This window comes from Melospiza melodia, chromosome 15 (genome assembly GCF_035770615.1).
Source record: "Melospiza melodia melodia isolate bMelMel2 chromosome 15, bMelMel2.pri, whole genome shotgun sequence".
In the NCBI taxonomy this organism is placed as follows: Eukaryota; Metazoa; Chordata; class Aves; order Passeriformes; family Passerellidae; genus Melospiza; species Melospiza melodia.
Genome location: NC_086208.1, coordinates 9,062,569 through 9,081,294, shown reverse-complemented (window position 1 = coordinate 9,081,294; position 18,726 = coordinate 9,062,569). Strand labels below are relative to the sequence as shown.

Sequence of the window (18,726 nt, the reverse complement as noted above, 5' to 3'; positions counted from 1 at the left end):
AATGCAGGGACTCATTTCGTACAGATCAAGGGCCAGTCCTATGGGTATGTACCATTCCATACACTGCTGGGGTTTGTGAACTGATGTTTCAGCCTTATCTGGAGATCTCAGATATAATACAGTGAAAACTGAAAAATTTTAACCATAAATCTGTAAATATCAGTGAGGTGAGACATGACTGGAGGCATTGGTATAAATACCTGGGGGCCTGCAGGCAGTGACTTGTACTGCTCTGACCCAGCATGAGTAGGAGACTGAAAACAATTGGCAATAAATCCATACTGCAGTAAAGTGCTTTCCTTCCTGCACAGTGTGTGCTTGACCTCTCCTGCTACTGGCAGGATCTCTGCCCTGTCACTGCATGTCAGGGGCTCACCATCAGCCCTCTGAAGAGCAGTGTGTGGGCATTTTGATGGGGCAAAAAATAGGTTAAAGAAAATGCTGCATAGAAAAATGACACATTGATCTGATCTAGCTGAAAAATGTCTCATCTGACTGAAATCATTGTTTCAAAGACTGAGAACACAATGTAATGATACTAACAACTCCTGGCCTATGAAATGTTGTATAAATAACATTTTACATCTTTGGTAATTGTACGTAATGTAAAAAATGCTGCCCTTGAGTTTCTTGAAGTATTTGCTTTCCCTTAAGCAGATCCCATTGAAATAATGGCAAATGCATTATATAGCCAGAAATGGACCCAGACTTAGGAAGCTCCTTCTTGAATGAAGGGGTTGCCTGAGGCCAGCATTTTTGTCCCCTTCTTATAAACAAGGAAAAGGAGTTAGTGGTACTAAAGGAATATTGTTTGTTTAAATTATGACTGTTCCTGCCCTGAGGTTATCCTACTAGTGTTTAAATTATTAGAATTAGGTTTTCCTGGTTTTCCCCTTTTTTTTTCCTGTAGCTGTAGGACAAGGGTAGCAGGGAAAGTGTCTGCATGAATAGCATTGCCAGATGTGATAGTAAACAAGTGGAAAAATACTTATTTTTTTGTAACAGTATTCCCTGAGCTGTTACGTACAGCAAGATTCACTCAGAAAGGCATTTATGTGTTTCCTCCTGAATGCCTCCCCCACTCAACACCCCTGCATGGCCTAGTGCTTAACAGGGAGCAGACCCTGTGGGGCTGGTGAGAGCGCCTTTGTGCTTGAGTGCACCCAGAGGCACTGGCTGAGCAGGGAGCTGCTGCCCGAGCCCTTGGCTGCACTGGTGCTCCTGGTGCTGTACCCCCAGTTAATCTGGGCATTAACCCAGCACAGGCCATGGAGCTGCCACTGGGACAGGCCATGGAGCTGCCACTGGGACAGGCCGTGGGGCTGCCACTGGGACAGGCCGTGGGGCTGCCACTGGGACAGGCCATGGATCTGCCAGTGGGACAGGCCATGGGGCTGCCACTGGGACAGGCCATGGAGCTGCCACTGGGACAGGCCATGGATCTGCCACTGGGACAGGCCATGGAGCTGCCACTGGGACAGGCCATAGATCTGCCACTGGGACAGGCCATGGGGCTGCCACTGGGACAGGCCATGGATCTGCCACTGGGACAGACCATGGGGCTGCCACTGGGACAGGCCATGGGGCTGCCACTGGGACAGGCCATGGATCTGCCACTGGGACAGGCCATGGAGCTGCCACTGGGACAGGCCATGGATCTGCCACTGGGACAGGCCATGGATCTGCCACTAGGACAGACCACGGGGCTGCCACTGGGACAGGCCATAGATCTGCCACTGGGACAGGCTGTGGGGCTGCCACTGGGACAGGCCATGGGGCTGCCACTGGGACAGGCCATGGATCTGCCACTGGGACAGACCACGGGGCTGCCACTGGGACAGACCACGGGGCTGCCACTGGGACAGGCCATGGGTCTGCAGAGCAGTGATGCAGACACTGGAGCAGCTGAACCAGCCCTTCCCCTTCTGCTGCAGCAGCTCCAGCTCTGACTGCAGCCTCGCCCTGCACTGCAGAGCCCCAGCTCTGGTGCCCAGCACACTGCAAGAACAGACAACAGGGACTCTGTTTGTCTGTCTGCTGCCCAAAGCATGGCCAGTACCTTTCTTTTCCCCCGTGAAGGGCACGAAGTCCTCTCTGTCCTTGTGCTCCAGGGCTTGTTTCTCCAGGTAGGAGAGCAGGCGCTCTCTGTCGAAGGGGCCTGTGGCGGCTTTGGTGGTCTGGTCCTTCTGCCGGAATCCCGCTGGCAGCAGGGCATTCTGTGAGAGACAGGGCAGGGAAAGGACACAGGCAGCTGCACACTCTGCTCCACACCTCATCTCAGGGGTTTGCAAGTGAATTCATGCTTTGCATAATGCTCTTGGGTGACAGCAGTAACACACATTACCTAAATGTAATCACAAAACCCAGCACATCATTCGGTGCTCTTGACTTACTACCCACTTGTCACAGACATATTTTATGAAAAATCCTTTCGTTAGGATTTTTTTCTCCTGAAAAGCTGAGAAACCTCAGAAACAAAATATAAACAATAATTATTTGCTGCTGTGGAATGCAACAGATGCATCTGTGATTGGTCTCATATAGTTGTTTTTAATTGATAGCCACTCACAGTCCAGCTGTTTCGGACTCTCTGGTTAGTTACAAGATTTTATTATCATTCAATTCCTTTCTATTCCTTGCTAGCCTTCTGATGAAATATTTTCTTCTATTCTTTTAGTATAGTTTTAATGTATCATCTTCTTTTAATATAATATATATGATAAAATGATAAGTCAGATTTCTGAAACATAGAGTCAAGATTCTCATCTCTTCCCTTGACCTGGGATCCCTGTGAACACAACCACACCCACTAATATTTGTATTAACCATATCCACAGTCAGACCACTGAAGAACTAAGTAAAGTCATTATAACCCCAGTTTGCAGTCCAGGGATATAAACCAGGCTATGTTTTCTGTAAATTTCCTTTACTCTTTTTCCATTTTTCTCTCACTGAAAACAAAATTCCTTTCATTCTAAAGCAGATGTCTCTCAGACTTCAGAAATGAGTGGCATGCACTAAAGAGACTGGTGAATGAGGTAGACCTCAGCTATTCAGAGTATGAGGAAGCAAGCAGATAATTCCCACTTTCAAGATGTAGCTGTGGGGTCCTGTGATTTCACCTGCATCCTGTAACATGGGAATATGCATGAGGTCCCCACATTTCAGTCCAGGAAATTCCAAGAAGAAATGCAGTGCACATGCAGCAATACCAACATGCTGAAGGTGCCCCAGAGTACCTCAGGAACATTTCCTCACTGGCCAGAACATGCAGAGGAAATCTGATCCATGGCAAATACACAGGCAATTCTGAGCACATCCAGTGAACAACTCAAGTCACCAGTTATTTTACCTGTGCATGCACAAATGTGCCCAGAGTGCTCCAAATTCACTGCACACATGTAGCATAAATACAAATGCACCATGGCCTGATTTACTGTGTTGGCTGGTGTTCTTTTTTAATGGTTTTCTGTGTCTCCATTTGAGATGCCAGATACTTGAAAATACCAGAAAATGTAGAAGTGGTAGTAGTGTGGGAAGTGGCAACATGGTGGGAGAGAACACTAAAGTTCCCATTAATTTCCAGACAAAACGGTGCTATAGAATTAGAAGCTGTAATTCTGTTGTGTTTCTCCAAATTCATTTTGCCTCCAGACAGAACATTTTACCTACCAGTTTTCAAGCTTCTACATCAGTTTGAATATTTTTGAGTAGGTACAGTCACAATTCCCTGCACACTTGTGACTGTAACCTCGTTATTGTAGGATCAAGTGGTTCTCAGACCAGACCAGAGATCTTTAAATTCTTTGTGACAATTTCTCAATTACTATGTAAATATAATAATTTTTACACATATATAAAAATTGGGGATATATATATATAATTGGGGCGATAGATGGATAGATAGATAGATAGATAGATAGATAGATAGATAGATAGATAGATAGATAGATAGATAGATAGATAGATAGATATAATCCAAATTATTCTTACTCTCTGGAAAATGACAGTTGGGTAGCTGAATTCTGTTTTGCTTGATCATACCCAAACATGTTCTCTTCAGCTAAAAATATATGTGCTGAACAACACAGTCAACAGCTTTCAGAAGTTCAAAAGAGCCGATCTCCATAAACACAGGTTATGTTTGTTTATTGCTGTGCTCAGAAATGGCAGCCATAAAAAGCTTCTCATTTTGTTGCAGTGTGCCAACATGACTAAAAATTTAGATTGCAGACAAGCTCATGTCTAAATAGACCAAGAGCACAGTGATTTTTACAAAAGTAGCACATCACAGCAGGAATACAACCAAAATGTCTGCAGCTGAGCTGCTCATACTTTAGAGCACACTGTCACAGAATAGAAATTAAAAATCCTGCAGTGTGTGGCATTTCTAACAGGCAGTGCTGCAATTCTCATCACTCACCTCAGGATCAAGGTCATCAAGAACATGCTCTAGCTGCTTCAGTTCATCCTCTGAGAGCTTGCTGAGTATTTCATCCTCGTTGATGTTCTTGTACTTCTCCAGCTCCTTTCGGAAGGGCAGCGACATGGCTCCTGCTGTGCTGCTCTGCTGCTGCTCAGGATTCCAACCATCCAGGGGTGCCCAGCTCCTCCAGCCACACTCCCTGCTAACAATAAACCATTGTGAGCATCTCCATTGAGCTGAGAGCCCTGGAAAGCTGAGGGTCACAGTGACACTTGTTACAGCAAGCAAAGCAGCAGCGTGTCCTGGCACAGCACAGGGCTGTGGGATGGGAACAGCCAGGACGGGTTCAGTGTCCTGGGGCAGAGCAAGCAGCAGCTCTGAGACACAGATAAGGAAAATATTAGCAACTCTTCCTTTTTCATAGAAATAGAGCTGCTTTATTTCATTTGCTTGGAAACAGTATCTGTTTGCTCTTTTGGCCAGAAGCAAAGGAAAGTGGTAGAGTCACAAACAGTCCAACAGTGACAAACAAAAACCAAAACGTTATGCCTTGAGGGATTCTATCTCATCCCAGCTTTGCTGGTGGCTGAAAGCTAACCCACATCATCCTGGCTGACTTTTTGGCACATTCTAAGCATCTGTCAGGTACACTGGTAGTTAGTCTTACTTCAGATACAAATGATAGCACATATAATCAAAATTCTTGGAGTGAGGAGATGCCAGTTATAGCTCAAAACAATATCTGTAATTCAGTCTGTTACATGGGAGACCTGCAGAAGTTCAAAACTTGAAAAAACATGAAAAAAAAATAACAAGTTAGTATTTCACAAACTCTTTTCTTTTTAAAATTTGAACATGATTCCTTGTTAGATGATCCCAGCCGACTGGGAACAAGAAGATCCCATTTGCATGTCCACAACAGTCATTGTCATCATATCTGTCATATGACAATATGACAAAGGACTCTCTGTCTTTACTTGCTTTTTTTTTTTCTTGTCCAGAGCAAATTCCAGAACCAGAACCAGCCTGTAAAGGGACAGAGTGAAAGAGAACTAACTTATGATGAGAAGCAGCATTAGCTGGGGCTCTCAGTGTGCTCCAGGCCCTCCCAGGAGTGTCCAGCTCCCCCAGCAGCAGCACCAGCACTCTCCCAATGACACAGTTAGCTGGGCAGTTTCACAGATGAGTTTTTGAATTCAAATTTCAGAGTTATGGTTGATATGGAAACCAGCCAATGGCACCTACCACTGATTTATATACCAACCCCAACCCTAATTTCCTCTGGCCAGGTGTTTAGTTGTCATAAGCTGATAAAATCCATGTGGGTGCTGTTGTTTGTCATATGAGCTGGAAGCCTGATTTTTGTTTTACTTTTATTCCAAGTCCAAATGAAAATATTTCATTTACTTATGAGTTTCACTATTTAAGTACTAAATATTAAAACATATTTCATTTTTATATTTATCAAAAATACTAGAAATCAGCAACCTATTGAAAGGGAAAGGAATAATCAGTGGATTTACAAATTTGAAATATCTGCAATTCTGTGACTACTGCAAGGCACATAAAGCCTTGACTGGTAACTTAAATATCCTATTCCAAGAAGAATCATTATTTTGCCTATACATTTTCTTTTTTTTCCTTATTCCTGCTCTGTTTGTGGCTGCTGTTTTCCTAGCATGACATCATCATCAAGCCACTCCACATGTCAGGATAGAATTCAAGCATTCTTAAATTAAGAGTTTGTTTTAGGGAGGTAGTCAAGCATCTGATGTTTAACAAAGTTACAACTGTTGTGAAATATACTTATAATACCAAAATTTCCTCATATGCAATGAGTGTGGGGGATATTTTGACCAAAACCAGTATACAAAGGAGCCAATGTTTTTGTGTACTTAGTGATTAAGAAGAAATCTAGTTCAATATGTGTTTAATCCAAGCAATTTTTTATCAAAATTACTTGTTAAATAATGAAAGCATTTTATTTTAAAATTATAATTTGTTTAAACTGTAAAACCAAATGGAGCTGCAGTACAACATCCTGCCCTAGGGCATCAAGTGCCTTTCTCTAAGTTCATTTGGATAAACTCATTACAAATATAACATTTCAGCTAGCAGTCATTAACTGAGATAAAAAAATTCTTTTAGGGGATTACAGCTTTTTAAAACTATTTAAGTAAAATGGTTATTTTATTAGAGTTTAATCACATCCCTGGAAAGGACAGAAATGTAATCGCAAGGCTAGGGTAATTAAATATTGTAGGAAAAGCAATTTGTAAGAGTCCAGGGCAGTTTCCCTGGCTGAGGGTCAGCAGGACACCTGGAACCAGGACCTCTCCCTCAGAGGTGCAGCCCTGCAGGGCTACAGCCAGCAATTGTGGCACTGGGATCAGCAGGGCCATGGAGCCGAGGGCTTCTGTGAGGTCTGCAAAGCTGAACCCATGACTGTGTGCACCCCAAATTCTTTGTGACTTGCCCAATTGCTCAGCCATAAAGGGAAGGTGTGCCAGGAGACACTTTGGACAGGTGACAACTCTCACTATTTTAACTTTTAAGTAAGAAGAGAAGGTGTCTGACCATGTCCAGCAGGGATACCCCAAAGAGAAATTTAAACCCAGATGTTACAGATGTACCAGCCTAACTTCTCTGGTGGCATGAAGAACTGTGTTGAATAACCCCTATGAGATTGGTAGTGCATGGAAATTGTGCTTTTCTTGCCTGCACACATTTGCAACAGAAATTCCCTTAATATCTTCCTTTTCACAACAGAATCCTACTCTTTTGTGACTGAACAAAAGCAGAAGACAGCTTAGGGAATTTCTTTGTCCACAATGCCTGAAAGCAGTAAAGCTTTTCTGGAGCTTTCACTCTGCTGCATAGGAACACCCATTGCTCACTCCTGGGTTTATGCTCTCTGTTGACCTTTCACCAGAGTCACAGAACCACAAATCAAGGGAGGAGATAAACCCAACAATTCAGCACCAGGCAGACTGGGAAGGAAATGCTGAACTCTTGATTCACACACTGGAAACTGCTGTCTAATGTGATGATAAGGATCTCCACCTCCCTAATTGGATTTGATACTGTTAATATTGTGTATGTAAACAGAGCCACATGCTGCCTGTGCAGCTCCTTACTGAGTGTGCACAACTATTTACTTCTTGCACACTCCATCCATTGGATTTGCTTTGTTGTGATCACTGTATGAAAGCTTCCATTAGTTACAAAAGCAGTTCTAACCCAGAGCTCCCTGCTGCTGCTATTTTGAGCATATAAAACAGATCAGGTGTCACACAGCACAAGGGACATGTCCAACCTAGAGACAACCCACTCCTGAATGTCACACTGCACTAGGGACACTGGGGGAAGCAGGATGAGGGAGCATGGATAACACTGGAGCAGTTTCCCTTCAAACTTACTGGGAAGAGTGAAAGAGATGAAGGAATGGGGGAGCACACATCCTATTTGTTTTTCTCCCCTGAGTTTCAGGATGGAGCATCTCAGTTTCTCCTGGGCCTAAGCCCCACAATTAAACAGCAAAGCCCAACAGGTGAGACCTGTGCTTGTTCTGGATGGGACAGAACTGGAAGAGGCATTTCTGCCACCCATGTGCTCCTTTTAAACCCTTGTGGAGCACAGAGGTTCCACAGTGAGCTTCAAAGAACCTCTTGCTGTATTCCTGATTCCTTTCTAAAGAAAGAAATACATACAGTGGAATTTGGGGCAGCTTTTCACCTATTCCTGGCAACATCAGCGTTCAAAACATGTTTTCAAAGAAAAAAAAGGTGTCATTAGTCAGCCTACATAAAATCATTGCTGCTCAGTGCAGTTAACCCCTGCTGTGATACAGCCCCTCTGCACCTTGCCGTGCTCTTAAGCACTTTTTTGTTATGCTTATACACTTCTGAAAGGGCTTTGCAGAGGAGCCAAGCTGTGGTTTCTGCTGATACCATAACACTGTTGTAATCTTCTACTGCTGATACAGATGTTTCTTTCAGAGAGTGAATCACTCTTCTGCTGAATTGATGCTGAATGTCACAGGGGTCCCCCTTGCATCTGCTTAGATCCCTTAGTAAGTGTTGGAACACCCTGAACTGTAGAATCTCCTATGGACCAGCAGCTACAAATGCACTTCAGGTCACTCCTGCTATCTAAAACACAGACTACACACTCAGAGAAACATCAGTCTCTGGGGTCCTGCAGAGAGGAGAAGACTGTGATACTGAGGATGTGAATTTCCAGGTTTGATAGTGTGTATAAGCTAAGAATGAAGCTGCATGACAATGTGCATTATGAAGTATAGAGAGATGTGATGAATGGGAAATAATCTATTAATAGAGTTCTTGGCATTTTTATTGGGAAAAAAAGGTATTTTTTTATAATCAAGCTTGACAAATTGCTCTCATTTTTGCAAATCACAGCAACTGACCTTTAGAAAGGAAATCCTGATGCATGACCTCTTTTAAACTATCCCTGTATCCACAGTGGTGGATATTTGTGTTTTGAAAAACAGTTGTAAAACTGACCTGTAAATGTGGGAAAAATCTTCCCTTTCTTTAAATAGACTCATGGAGCTAAACATGAAAATAAAAACCAGGTGGAATTAATCCCAAGTTAAATTGATACTGGACCAAATAAATAGGATTGGGGCCATTATGATTAGGAGCCGTATTTGTGCAACACAAGCAGATGCTCAGTAGAAGGAGGATGATTGTCCCATGCTGCCCAGGCAAGGGAGTGCCCTCAGCAGCACACTGAACCCAGTGCCACGCAGGGAATATCAGAAATACTCCATTGTCTGGCATATAAATAAGGTTCCTTTTTAATTTTTATACTTAAAAGGCAAGACAAATGCACCAATGTACTTTCTAACCATGAACATGTGGGGGATGTATGCTGGGAGATGATGTTTTGCAGTAGGAGGTTCATGAATCTCAGAAAAGTTAGGAGGAATGCATTAGGGCCAGCACAGAACACAAGTGTGGCAGAACACAGCATTGCAGAACCGGGGTTTGTGTGTGCAGGATGTGAATAGAATTGGCTACAGGTCCTGATGCAGACACAGCAGACATGTCAAAGAAATTCACATAGGTACAAAATGGAAGAGAGATCTGTAGAAAAGTACTCTTCCTCTCTTTCCTCTTCTGGAATCCCCCAACTTTTCTGTCTGTTTCCCAAAAAATACTTCAGAACATAAGGAGTACTGAAGTGCTCCAGTCCAGTCACCTTTTCTAAGCCTTTTACATTCATGACATGGCATGATCCCTTGGTGGATCAGAGCAAATCACCTGTTAGAGGACTTGCAGAATTGGGTTCATCAGGGTGTGTCTCTGGGGCTGGCAGGGGGGAGAGCCCAGCTGCACTTGGCACTGCCTCAGGGCTGGCCCTGGGACAGTCAGTGGGGCCAAACCTCTCCTGTGCCCAGCCCAGCTGCCATCCTTTGTCATGCTGCAGCAAAGAATCCCTCAAAATCCCTGAATTTAAAATCCCTACATTTAAAATGCTGCTTTTCTCCAGAGCTAATGTAGGGTTACTTCATGCTCTGTTCCCAGCAACTGGTTCAGTCCTATACAGAGAGCAGTGAATAATTAACAATTATGTTGTCCTAATATTAGACTAGTCCTGAAATTTTAGGATAATCATTCAGTGATGAAAAACTCCACTTGATAATTGGATGTGGCATTCTGAACCTTGGTAATGTTTATGCTACTCTATAGTTTACATCACAGTTGGCTGCTTAAATGGGGATTAATAACTTCCATGCAAATAAAATGTGAGACATTAATTCATTGTAATGGGACTTCAGTCATGCCCTTTAAAAAAATAACCACCACATATATTGCAAAATTATCCATATGAAAGCACTGTTATTTATAGAAGACATAAAGGGATGTACTCCCTCTGATTGAGGTAACATGAAAGGTTTTTCCCTTGTGATTAAAGTAAGATGAAACATTCACGCTTCTTCCACTGAAGCAGAATGTTACATAATGACCAATTTCTGATTGTTTCTAAAATAACATTAGTGGTATTACTCATAACCACTCAAAACATGAAATTGAGTCCTGGAAAGGAAGTATTTCTTTACAATGCCTGATGAATTTATAGCTTGTTTCTGGGTATCATGATATTTTTAGATCATAACCATTAGAACTGTTTCCAGACAAACATATAATGACTAATTATACAGGGACCATATGATGATTTAAGTCTTACTTAGAAAATCCAACCTTTAAATCACTCAATTCCTGCTTCCAAGAAGAGGATGACAGAACAAAGCTAAGCTTGCAGACATTGGTGGGATTTTGTGTGGTGGTCTGACATTTCAGTGATGCATCAAGCACAGGAAAACACGAGACCTGTTTGTCTGTCCTGTCTCTTGCAGATGAACACTCCCCGTTGTTTCTAGAGGGGTGAAGTTTAGTTACAAATGAATGAAACAATCTTTCTGCTCACTGCAGCTGGTAACTTTGTAGCACTGGAAGGTTCTTCCGTTTATGGAACTTAATGATGGTTTGAAAATCTATGCAATGTTAATTAGCTGTTCCAAGATAAAGACATACCAGTCACTGTCTGAAACTGAGGGCGGTGTGAAGTGCAGGCTGGGAGTCCTGGAGGGCAGAGTCCTTTTATACAGGCAAGAGAGACGGTGAAGTGGCAGCTCCACCCTCAATTTGTCATCTGTGTGCTCACTGTGACGTGAACAGGAACGCCCTGGCTCTACCAGGCTGCCTGACTGATGCTCCCTTGGACAAGATTGAAAGGAGAAGGAAATGGCCTCATTATTCTGGTGGGCACCAATGATATTTTAACCCCCTTCAATAACGACCAGACTCTGCAGGTTGGCAGCAGCCGGGTGCTGATTTACCTGGAACAGGTAAAGATCCGCACCCCTGGTCAGCACTGCCCCAGAGCTGACATGTCCCCTCTGTGACACGGCAGCCCACGGTTCAGTGGTTCCCAGGGAACATGGATCACACACATTACAGGAGCAGCTGGGACGCTCACAAGGAGGTGTCTTCACCCAGTTCAGTTCCCAGTTTTGTGTTGGTTGAAGAACTGTAATCCTTTAATCAGCACACCCACCGTGAATGCACAGCAGAGCACACACTGGGGGAGGAAGACCTGCAGCTTTGCACAGAGGCACACTTGGAAAGTCCAAGGCCAGGTTCTGGATCCTCCTTGACTGGTCACATTTACATGGAACCAGCTGCTGTGGCGCCCTAAACACCATCAGCCACACGAGAGCATCTCCACTGCCCTGTCAGGAGAAAGAAACGCCTTGTGCAAGGTCAAAAGGGAAGTCTGTGGCAAGATAAGGAATGGAACCATCTTCCAAGTGTCAAGCATTGTTCAGCTTTTCCTTTGGCTATGGGTCCCTTCTTCCATGGACATCTTGTACATTTAAGTGGATCTTTTAAATTAATAACATAGGCCAAGTGAAAACACAGCAGAGATACCCAAAGGCTGGGTAAGAGCATGTACTAATGACTGCAGAACTGAGATCCTGAATCATGACCACTGCTAGGTACCCTCTAAATAAACCTCTTTTAGCATCTTTCCTAAGCAGCTTTTTCTCCTTACAATGCACAGAGACATGATAACTACCAACATTTTTTGCATTTTATCTGTAAACCAAAGCCAGAAACCATGCAGGATGTGCACATCCCGACAGCTGAAACAACAAACAGGAGAAGGAATTACCTGGAAATTAACTTTTTATTTTTACAGTGAAATACATCAGACCAACCCAGGAAACAACAACAGCAGTGTTTGTTTCCCACATGTTGGAAACATCAATAGGAAAAAAGGACACTGGGTAACATAAACTGCAGCATTGTTCCACCTGTGCTGCCAACAGATAACAAACCAAGTGCTACCTTTTTGTCACCACTGTTCTCGGATTTCCCTGTTTTAGCATAGCAGCTGGACACTCAGTCCCAGCTGCTCTTTGAAAGAAGGATTTAAAAACGAAGTTTACAGATTTCTGGGGCACCAAATAACGATGACCAAATCCCTTTGTTAAACAGAAGCCACCACTAAACTTTTGTGCTGTGGTCAGTAAACAGAACTTGGGCATTCCCCCCACTATGAACCCACCATGTACAAATATCTGTGGCCACAGGATGCAAAACCCTGCACAGCCACCTCATTCCCAGTCAAAAGGACACTCAATTACAGGAAGCCATCAAACTAGGAGGCTCAATAATATAGCAATGCTACCAAAAAAAACCCCTAAAACAGATTACAGAAATGCATGAACATTGCTTGCCAGAAGTTGTAAAATACTGGAAATAATGCTAATTTGAGGAAGGAAGAAAAGGTATGCAAAAGAGAGCAAAGCACACTACTTTGAACAAAATTATTTAGATCATCAAGATAAGAGAGGCTACTGGCTAACTCAGATATACAACCAAGCTGGATAAATGGGGAAAAAGACACATTAGGAATTTAGGTTGGTGAAGTCATTAAAATGAGTCACATATGTCTTCATTTTTCTTACCCAGTAGTAAAAATTTAAATATATCCATGGTGGAAAGCAGTTAAGATGTGCACATTGTAGAGCACCAGCACAAAGGCAGGCAGGCTGTTAGACAGCAAATGAGTGCAGAGTAACATGGAAGGACTGAGATATTGTCAGTGTAATTCAGTGAGACACCACTGAATATACCACTGGGTGCACCACTGCACACCCCTGAGTGTGAGTTCAGTTTTCTATAACTGCGTCCCTCACAAAGAATTAGGGGATGTGATGCCTCCAGCACCAGGCCACCTGATCCCAGGTGTTTCTTTGCCATTGCATGTTCCCCTCTCCAAGAGTGAAGGGCAGAACAGAGGAAGTTCAAAAAATAATAGTTCTGAGAATAATCACTTAAAGTAAATCTTTCATATAAGAAATTGAAAGACTGAACCTATTTGCTACAAATAAGCAGCTCAATAACTTGATGAATATTTCCTCTACTAAACACTTTCAGAAGCATAGATCTACACAGTGTATCATTCACGGTATAAAAACATAATTACTTCTTCCAATTATTTTAAAATTTATATTTTATATTGATGAATTTCTGTATTTGTCTCATTAGTAATAATGATAGAATTTTTTCAGAAGTTTATGTCACTAAGCTCAGGATGCTTATGTTATTCTAACCAGTTGTCATTTACTTTATGGTGTTTATAGTTCTCAGTTATCTTTACATGCTTCTCATTAACTGTGGATTTTTACTCTGGCAGAAGAAATTCCCCTAAAGTTTCCACCAAAACCTTGAACTAGGGCACCCTGATTATTTTTAATTAGAAGATGACAGTATGCGATCTCTAATGCCAGTGTGCACGTTTTGAGGGTACACTTTGCTCCTCAGGACCTTGGAAACGTTCTTAAATTTTCTAAATCAGCGATCTCTTCCTGACCCGTTTGTTCTGACCCGCTGCCCGGCGGCGGAGCAGAGCCCCCCTCCGCCGGTCCTGCCGCATCCGTGACATACAAAAGGCAGGAGATCTCCAAGGAGGGGCAGCTCATCACCATCCACGCAAACACCTTCTTGAGGTATTTTATTAAACTGCCCATCTAATTTCTGTCCTCCCACGCGTGACCCGGAGGATGCGAGCGCTCCGCAGTAACCAGGCGCGCACCCGCTTGTCAAAGCTGCGTTCTCCGCCGAGCCCGGGCGTGGCGGGGCCGAGCCCGCCGTGTCCCGCACGGCTCCCGCGGCGGTCCCGGGGCGCGGCTGGGTGGGATCGGGGCCGCCCCGCATCCGCGCCCCGCGCCGGGGATGCTCCGCCGCCCCCGCCGCGCCCCGCAGCGCCCGCTGCGCAGCGCGCGGAGCCCCGCGGAGCCCCGCGGGCGATGCTGCCCCGCTCCCGCCCCGCCGGCCGCCGCCTTACCCCGCCGCGGGGCCGGGCCTGGCCGCCGCCCGCCGCCTGCGCGCCGCTCCGCGCCCGACCGGCGCCGCCGCCGCCTGCGCGCCCCTCCGCGCCCCGAGCCCGGCGGCTGCAGGTGGGTGCCCGGCGCGGCGGCTGCGCAGCGCGGCCCCGGCCCTGCCGGGCACGCTGGGACTCGTAGTCCGGCGGCCGCAGCGCTCGCCGCGGGCACCGGCACCGCGCCGCACCGGCAGCAGCGGCGGCGGCTCCAGCAGCGGCGGCTCCCGCAGCAGCGGCCCGGGAGCCCCCGGCCAGGCCGCCCTGCCTTCCCCTGCCCCCCGCAGCCCTCTCTGCTTCTGTCCGCCCCAAGCCCGCAGGTGAGGTCCCGCCTGACCCACACAGTCCCTGTCGCCTGTGCCTTGGCACGGTGCAGCCTGAGCCTTCTGTCACCCGCGTGGCTCACGACAACAGAGCGCTCACTGTGCCTTGGGCGCACTGCCAGCCGCGGCCACCGCCCCTGCCCCGGGCACAGCCCTGCCCCGGGCACAGCCCTGCCCCAGCCCTGCCCCGGGCACAGCCCTGCCCCGGCACAGCCCTGCCCCGGCACAGCCCCGAGCACAGCCCTGCCCCGGCACAGCCCTGCCCCGGGCACAGCCCTGCCCCAGCCCTGCCCCAGCCCTGCCCCGGCACAGCCCTGCCTCAGCACAGCCCTGCCCCAGCGCAGCCCTGCCCGCGGTACCCGGTCAGCTCCGGGCACACGTGTCGCCAGCTGATCCCGAAGAACGCGGTTTGCCCCTCTCAACACCTGCTGCCAACCGAGCCAGCCAAACAGGCCCTGCAGCAGAACCTGCTGGCCCTCACCCGAACCAAGATGTGTCACTCCAGGGAGCCACTTTTGGAGTAGAGGGTGCTGACCTCTGAGACCATTTTTGATATTTTTCCTTTCTCCTGTTAATTAGTGTTGGCAACTCAATTTATATTTTTTCTATTATTCTATAGTAAGGTTAATCATTGGTTGAAATTGGAAGTAATATTATTTAAGTGAACCCCTTTTAATTAAGCATGTCCATAAATTAATTTATCAGGATGCTTTCACTGGGTGTTGTGATTTAGTTAAACAGAGGCCCTTGGTTCTGAGCACTAAGTGATGAGTCACAAGCAGCAGAAAAACTGTTCCAATGATTGGGACGTCTTTAAGTTTCATTTCACATTGGCAGGAAAAGAAGACATTGCCTTGTTAAGAAGCAGATGCTGCACTGGAGTTGAATTTTCCTACGGAAAAAAGTACAAGTAGGAAACACCGAACCCCGCCAAACACTTCAGGTGTCTGTGGCAAGACTTAGAGCAGAAAACTCAGGCTAATATGAGGGGCTGAAGGGTTACCATGGGTGTTTTGCCACTGCTGCTAAGGAAAACACCTGTATCCACAATAATGTGCAGTGTAGAAAAATCCTCCAAAGCTGCAGTTACCTGCTTGGAACCTCCTTGCTTCAGACTTCTCGTAAAATGGGATATCCAGCCATAAGTTAACAGCTTTTTTGCCAAACATCTAAAATATCATCAGATAACAGAAATAGGAAATAATCAGATCCATTTATTCTGCAGTCTTTCCCTTTCCCTCCCTGCCTTGAAGCATTCAAAGAAAACAAGGCTTGCATCTGTGATTTTGTTTGTTCAGTCCCAGAAGCATCAGGCAAGCTGAACCAAATTGCTTTGAAATCTTCTGCCCTGTAACTTGGTGGCTCAGGCTGTAGAGCAATTTGTTGGTTTGGTGGTGGGGTTGAAGCTTCCCTGCAAATGGGTCTCATTCAGCCATGAGACAGAAATGTGGATTTAATTATTGACACAGATCAAAACCTCTTTTGGGATTTAATCTTGGTCTGTAGGATCAGGGCCTGAATGAGTCACTCATAATTATACAAATACTGGGAAAGGGAAATGTATGCTATCTACACAGAGTGAAAGTTAACATTAGGGTGTTTGCTTTTTGATAAACTCATACAAATTTTTTCACTCAGATTTTCCTGTCACGCCTTAAAATGTATTTATTAAGCTGATATGAAGGAAAATGAATTCTCCCATGCTGACTTTCCCATCTGCATGCTTTATATCTGATGACAAATTCATTCCATATCCCTTTCTGTTAAAAATGTAACAATCGTCTGCAAAGAGTATAGAGTTTGGCTGAAGTCAATATTCTGCTCTTCTTTGTGGTTTCATGTTTCTTCCTTCCTTATACTTCATGCATGGAATTTGCACTCAAGAAATCAGAAATATGATCAGTTTCTGTTTAAGAAAAGGTGCAGGTCACCTGTATTTACGAGGCATAGCAACAAAACCATACACAGTAAATAGATTAAATGCAGATGTACTAGATAATCCTTCATTCTTCCCAAACTGCAACATTACATGACAAATGTATTCAATACAATTCATGAATCTGAGCTCTATCCCCTGTCTGGGCTGCAGGAGATCCCATTTATGGGCTATGCCTGCTGTGATACATTTACATCAAACGACTGTGGCCACCTGCACTGACCATATTTCCCACGTGTGGGATTTCCCAGGCTGGTACATCTGAGATTGTAGGGTAAGGCTCCAAAGCTCTCATTTTTTCCCTGGCAGAACCTTTGCATAACATTTTGCCCACCTAGCCTTTTGATTAATTTTATTTTTATGTGTTTGACCTGTTGAAAGAAGTGCAGTGGCAGAGTAAACACCCTAAGGATATAACATATAAGGGGACAACTACCCTAGAAAAAAATGTACTCCACTCTGGGGGATGCCTTTGAGAGCTGGGATCCTGTGGATCCCAAAACAATGCATTTCCTGGCTCAGCCTTTCCTACACCCAGTGTCAGTTTGTTTCAAAGGCTCTGTGGTGAATGCAGTGTACATGTTTGGCATTTTTTCAACTCTGTCTAAACTGGGCTTACTGCCAGCAGGTTGTACCAGTAAATCATTAGCTGGGGCACCCAAAAGCAGGTTTTATTTTGCTAAACTATTTGTAGCCAAAATGTGGTTAGTTGTTTCAAAATGTTTGTGGCATTTTTAAAATAAAAAGCCACAGGGGCTGTTGTTTTCATCTGGTTTCCTTATGACACAGCTTGTAAGACTTTGCTTAATTAATTCCTGCTAGAACTGGAGCTTGTCTTCTAGACAACATCTGGACTTGATTACTGTGTGGTGCATGTTTTGATCTCTCCCCTTAAAGACCAGATACTGATCAAATTCAGTGACCTGTAAATAAAACCCCCTGGTTCGATTCCTGATCAGCAAATTTCAGGCCTAGGGTAGAGAAAATAATTTACTCTTGCCCAAATGTAAAATTACTGAATTGGGGAGATACTTCTGAAATGCCCTTGAAAGAAAACCAATCTATGTTAGCAGCCTCCATTTGTAAGATCTTGATAGTTCAAGCCTTAAAATGTTGGCCAGCAGCATTTCAACTGGTCAATCCCCAACTATATTTGGATTGGAAATTTTTTAGTTGCATTGATTTGATAGGTAATAGGATTTTCTTGGATTGTTTTATAAGGTGAGGTACAGTAAAACATTAAATAACAATGTTGTCAAGTCCTCTGTTATTTCATCCAGACTTGCTTCCTGTGAACCATTCTACATCCTTAGCACAATAAATCCTGAATAAATGCATTTCAATTTAGACACTGCATTTGCTATGGTAGCAACACTAATAATAAATATCTTATCTGTCCCAGTTAATTTGCAGCAGATATCCAACTGAACCACAACTTTCATTTTGTGGGTGTGGAAGGTGAGACACAGAACAGATGGTGTTTGGAGTCTGGGGCCCAGCTGGCAGCTATGCCACTGGAACAGGAACAGGCTGAAAGGTGCAAGGCATGGCCATGTGAATTCCCTAGGCAGGAAGACATTTCTGTCTCAAGCCACATACTTTGAATGAATAGTCGTCATTTTTACCACATCAGCCCTGTGGAGAGTAAGTACAGTATGTTTTAATCAGTTTAGGATTATGTTGGAGGCTTTTTTTCCTGCTGTGCTTTTTTTCCTCTGTGACCAGCAGTGAGTAGCTCCGTGCTGCATCTGCTCTTGCTCTGCATGTGCATTTTTTCAGCACCAGTGGAACTTCCACTGTCCAAGTCTTCTAGTCACATTATAAACCTTTAAAAAATTGCATCCAGAATATTGTTTACTAACAGGTGGTGCTTAGCAGGTAGGTGAAACATCCTCAAAATCCTGATGATTAAGCACACACCTTAAGCACATTGGGCACCTTGGTGCTTGGATCCCGCCTGCCCCGTGCCAGCAGAAGGAGCTCTGGCCCGGAGCTCGCCAGGAGCAGCCGCCGCGTCCCCGTCCGTGCTCCCTTTGCGGGTCAGGGGGGGACAGGGCCCTGCAGGCCTCTGCGCGGTGCCCTGCCTGACAGAGCACAGGGGAAGCTGCACGTTTCAACAGATG

The 18,726-nt window shown here is 44.9% G+C and overlaps 1 protein-coding gene across 3 annotated transcripts in view; it reads right to left on the bottom strand.

Moving 5' to 3' along the window:
• The window catches only part of LOC134425236 (tropomodulin-2), a 34,987-nt gene extending 20,659 nt beyond the window's left edge, over positions 1 to 14,328 (bottom strand). The window contains exons 1-3 of one of the 3 annotated variants that reach the window (XM_063169694.1): positions 14,312 to 14,328; positions 4,424 to 4,625; positions 2,060 to 2,216 (exon numbers count right to left, since the gene is read on the bottom strand). In XM_063169694.1, coding sequence (XP_063025764.1) covers positions 2,060 to 2,216; positions 4,424 to 4,549 — 283 coding nt within the window. In that variant the 5' untranslated portion in view covers positions 4,550 to 4,625; positions 14,312 to 14,328. Of the gene's footprint in view, positions 1 to 2,059; positions 2,217 to 4,423; positions 4,718 to 14,311 lie in introns of those variants that run through there. The other 2 variants (XM_063169693.1, XM_063169692.1) reach the window with 2 other exon arrangements.
• Positions 14,329 to 18,726: the final 4,398 nt, after the last annotated feature.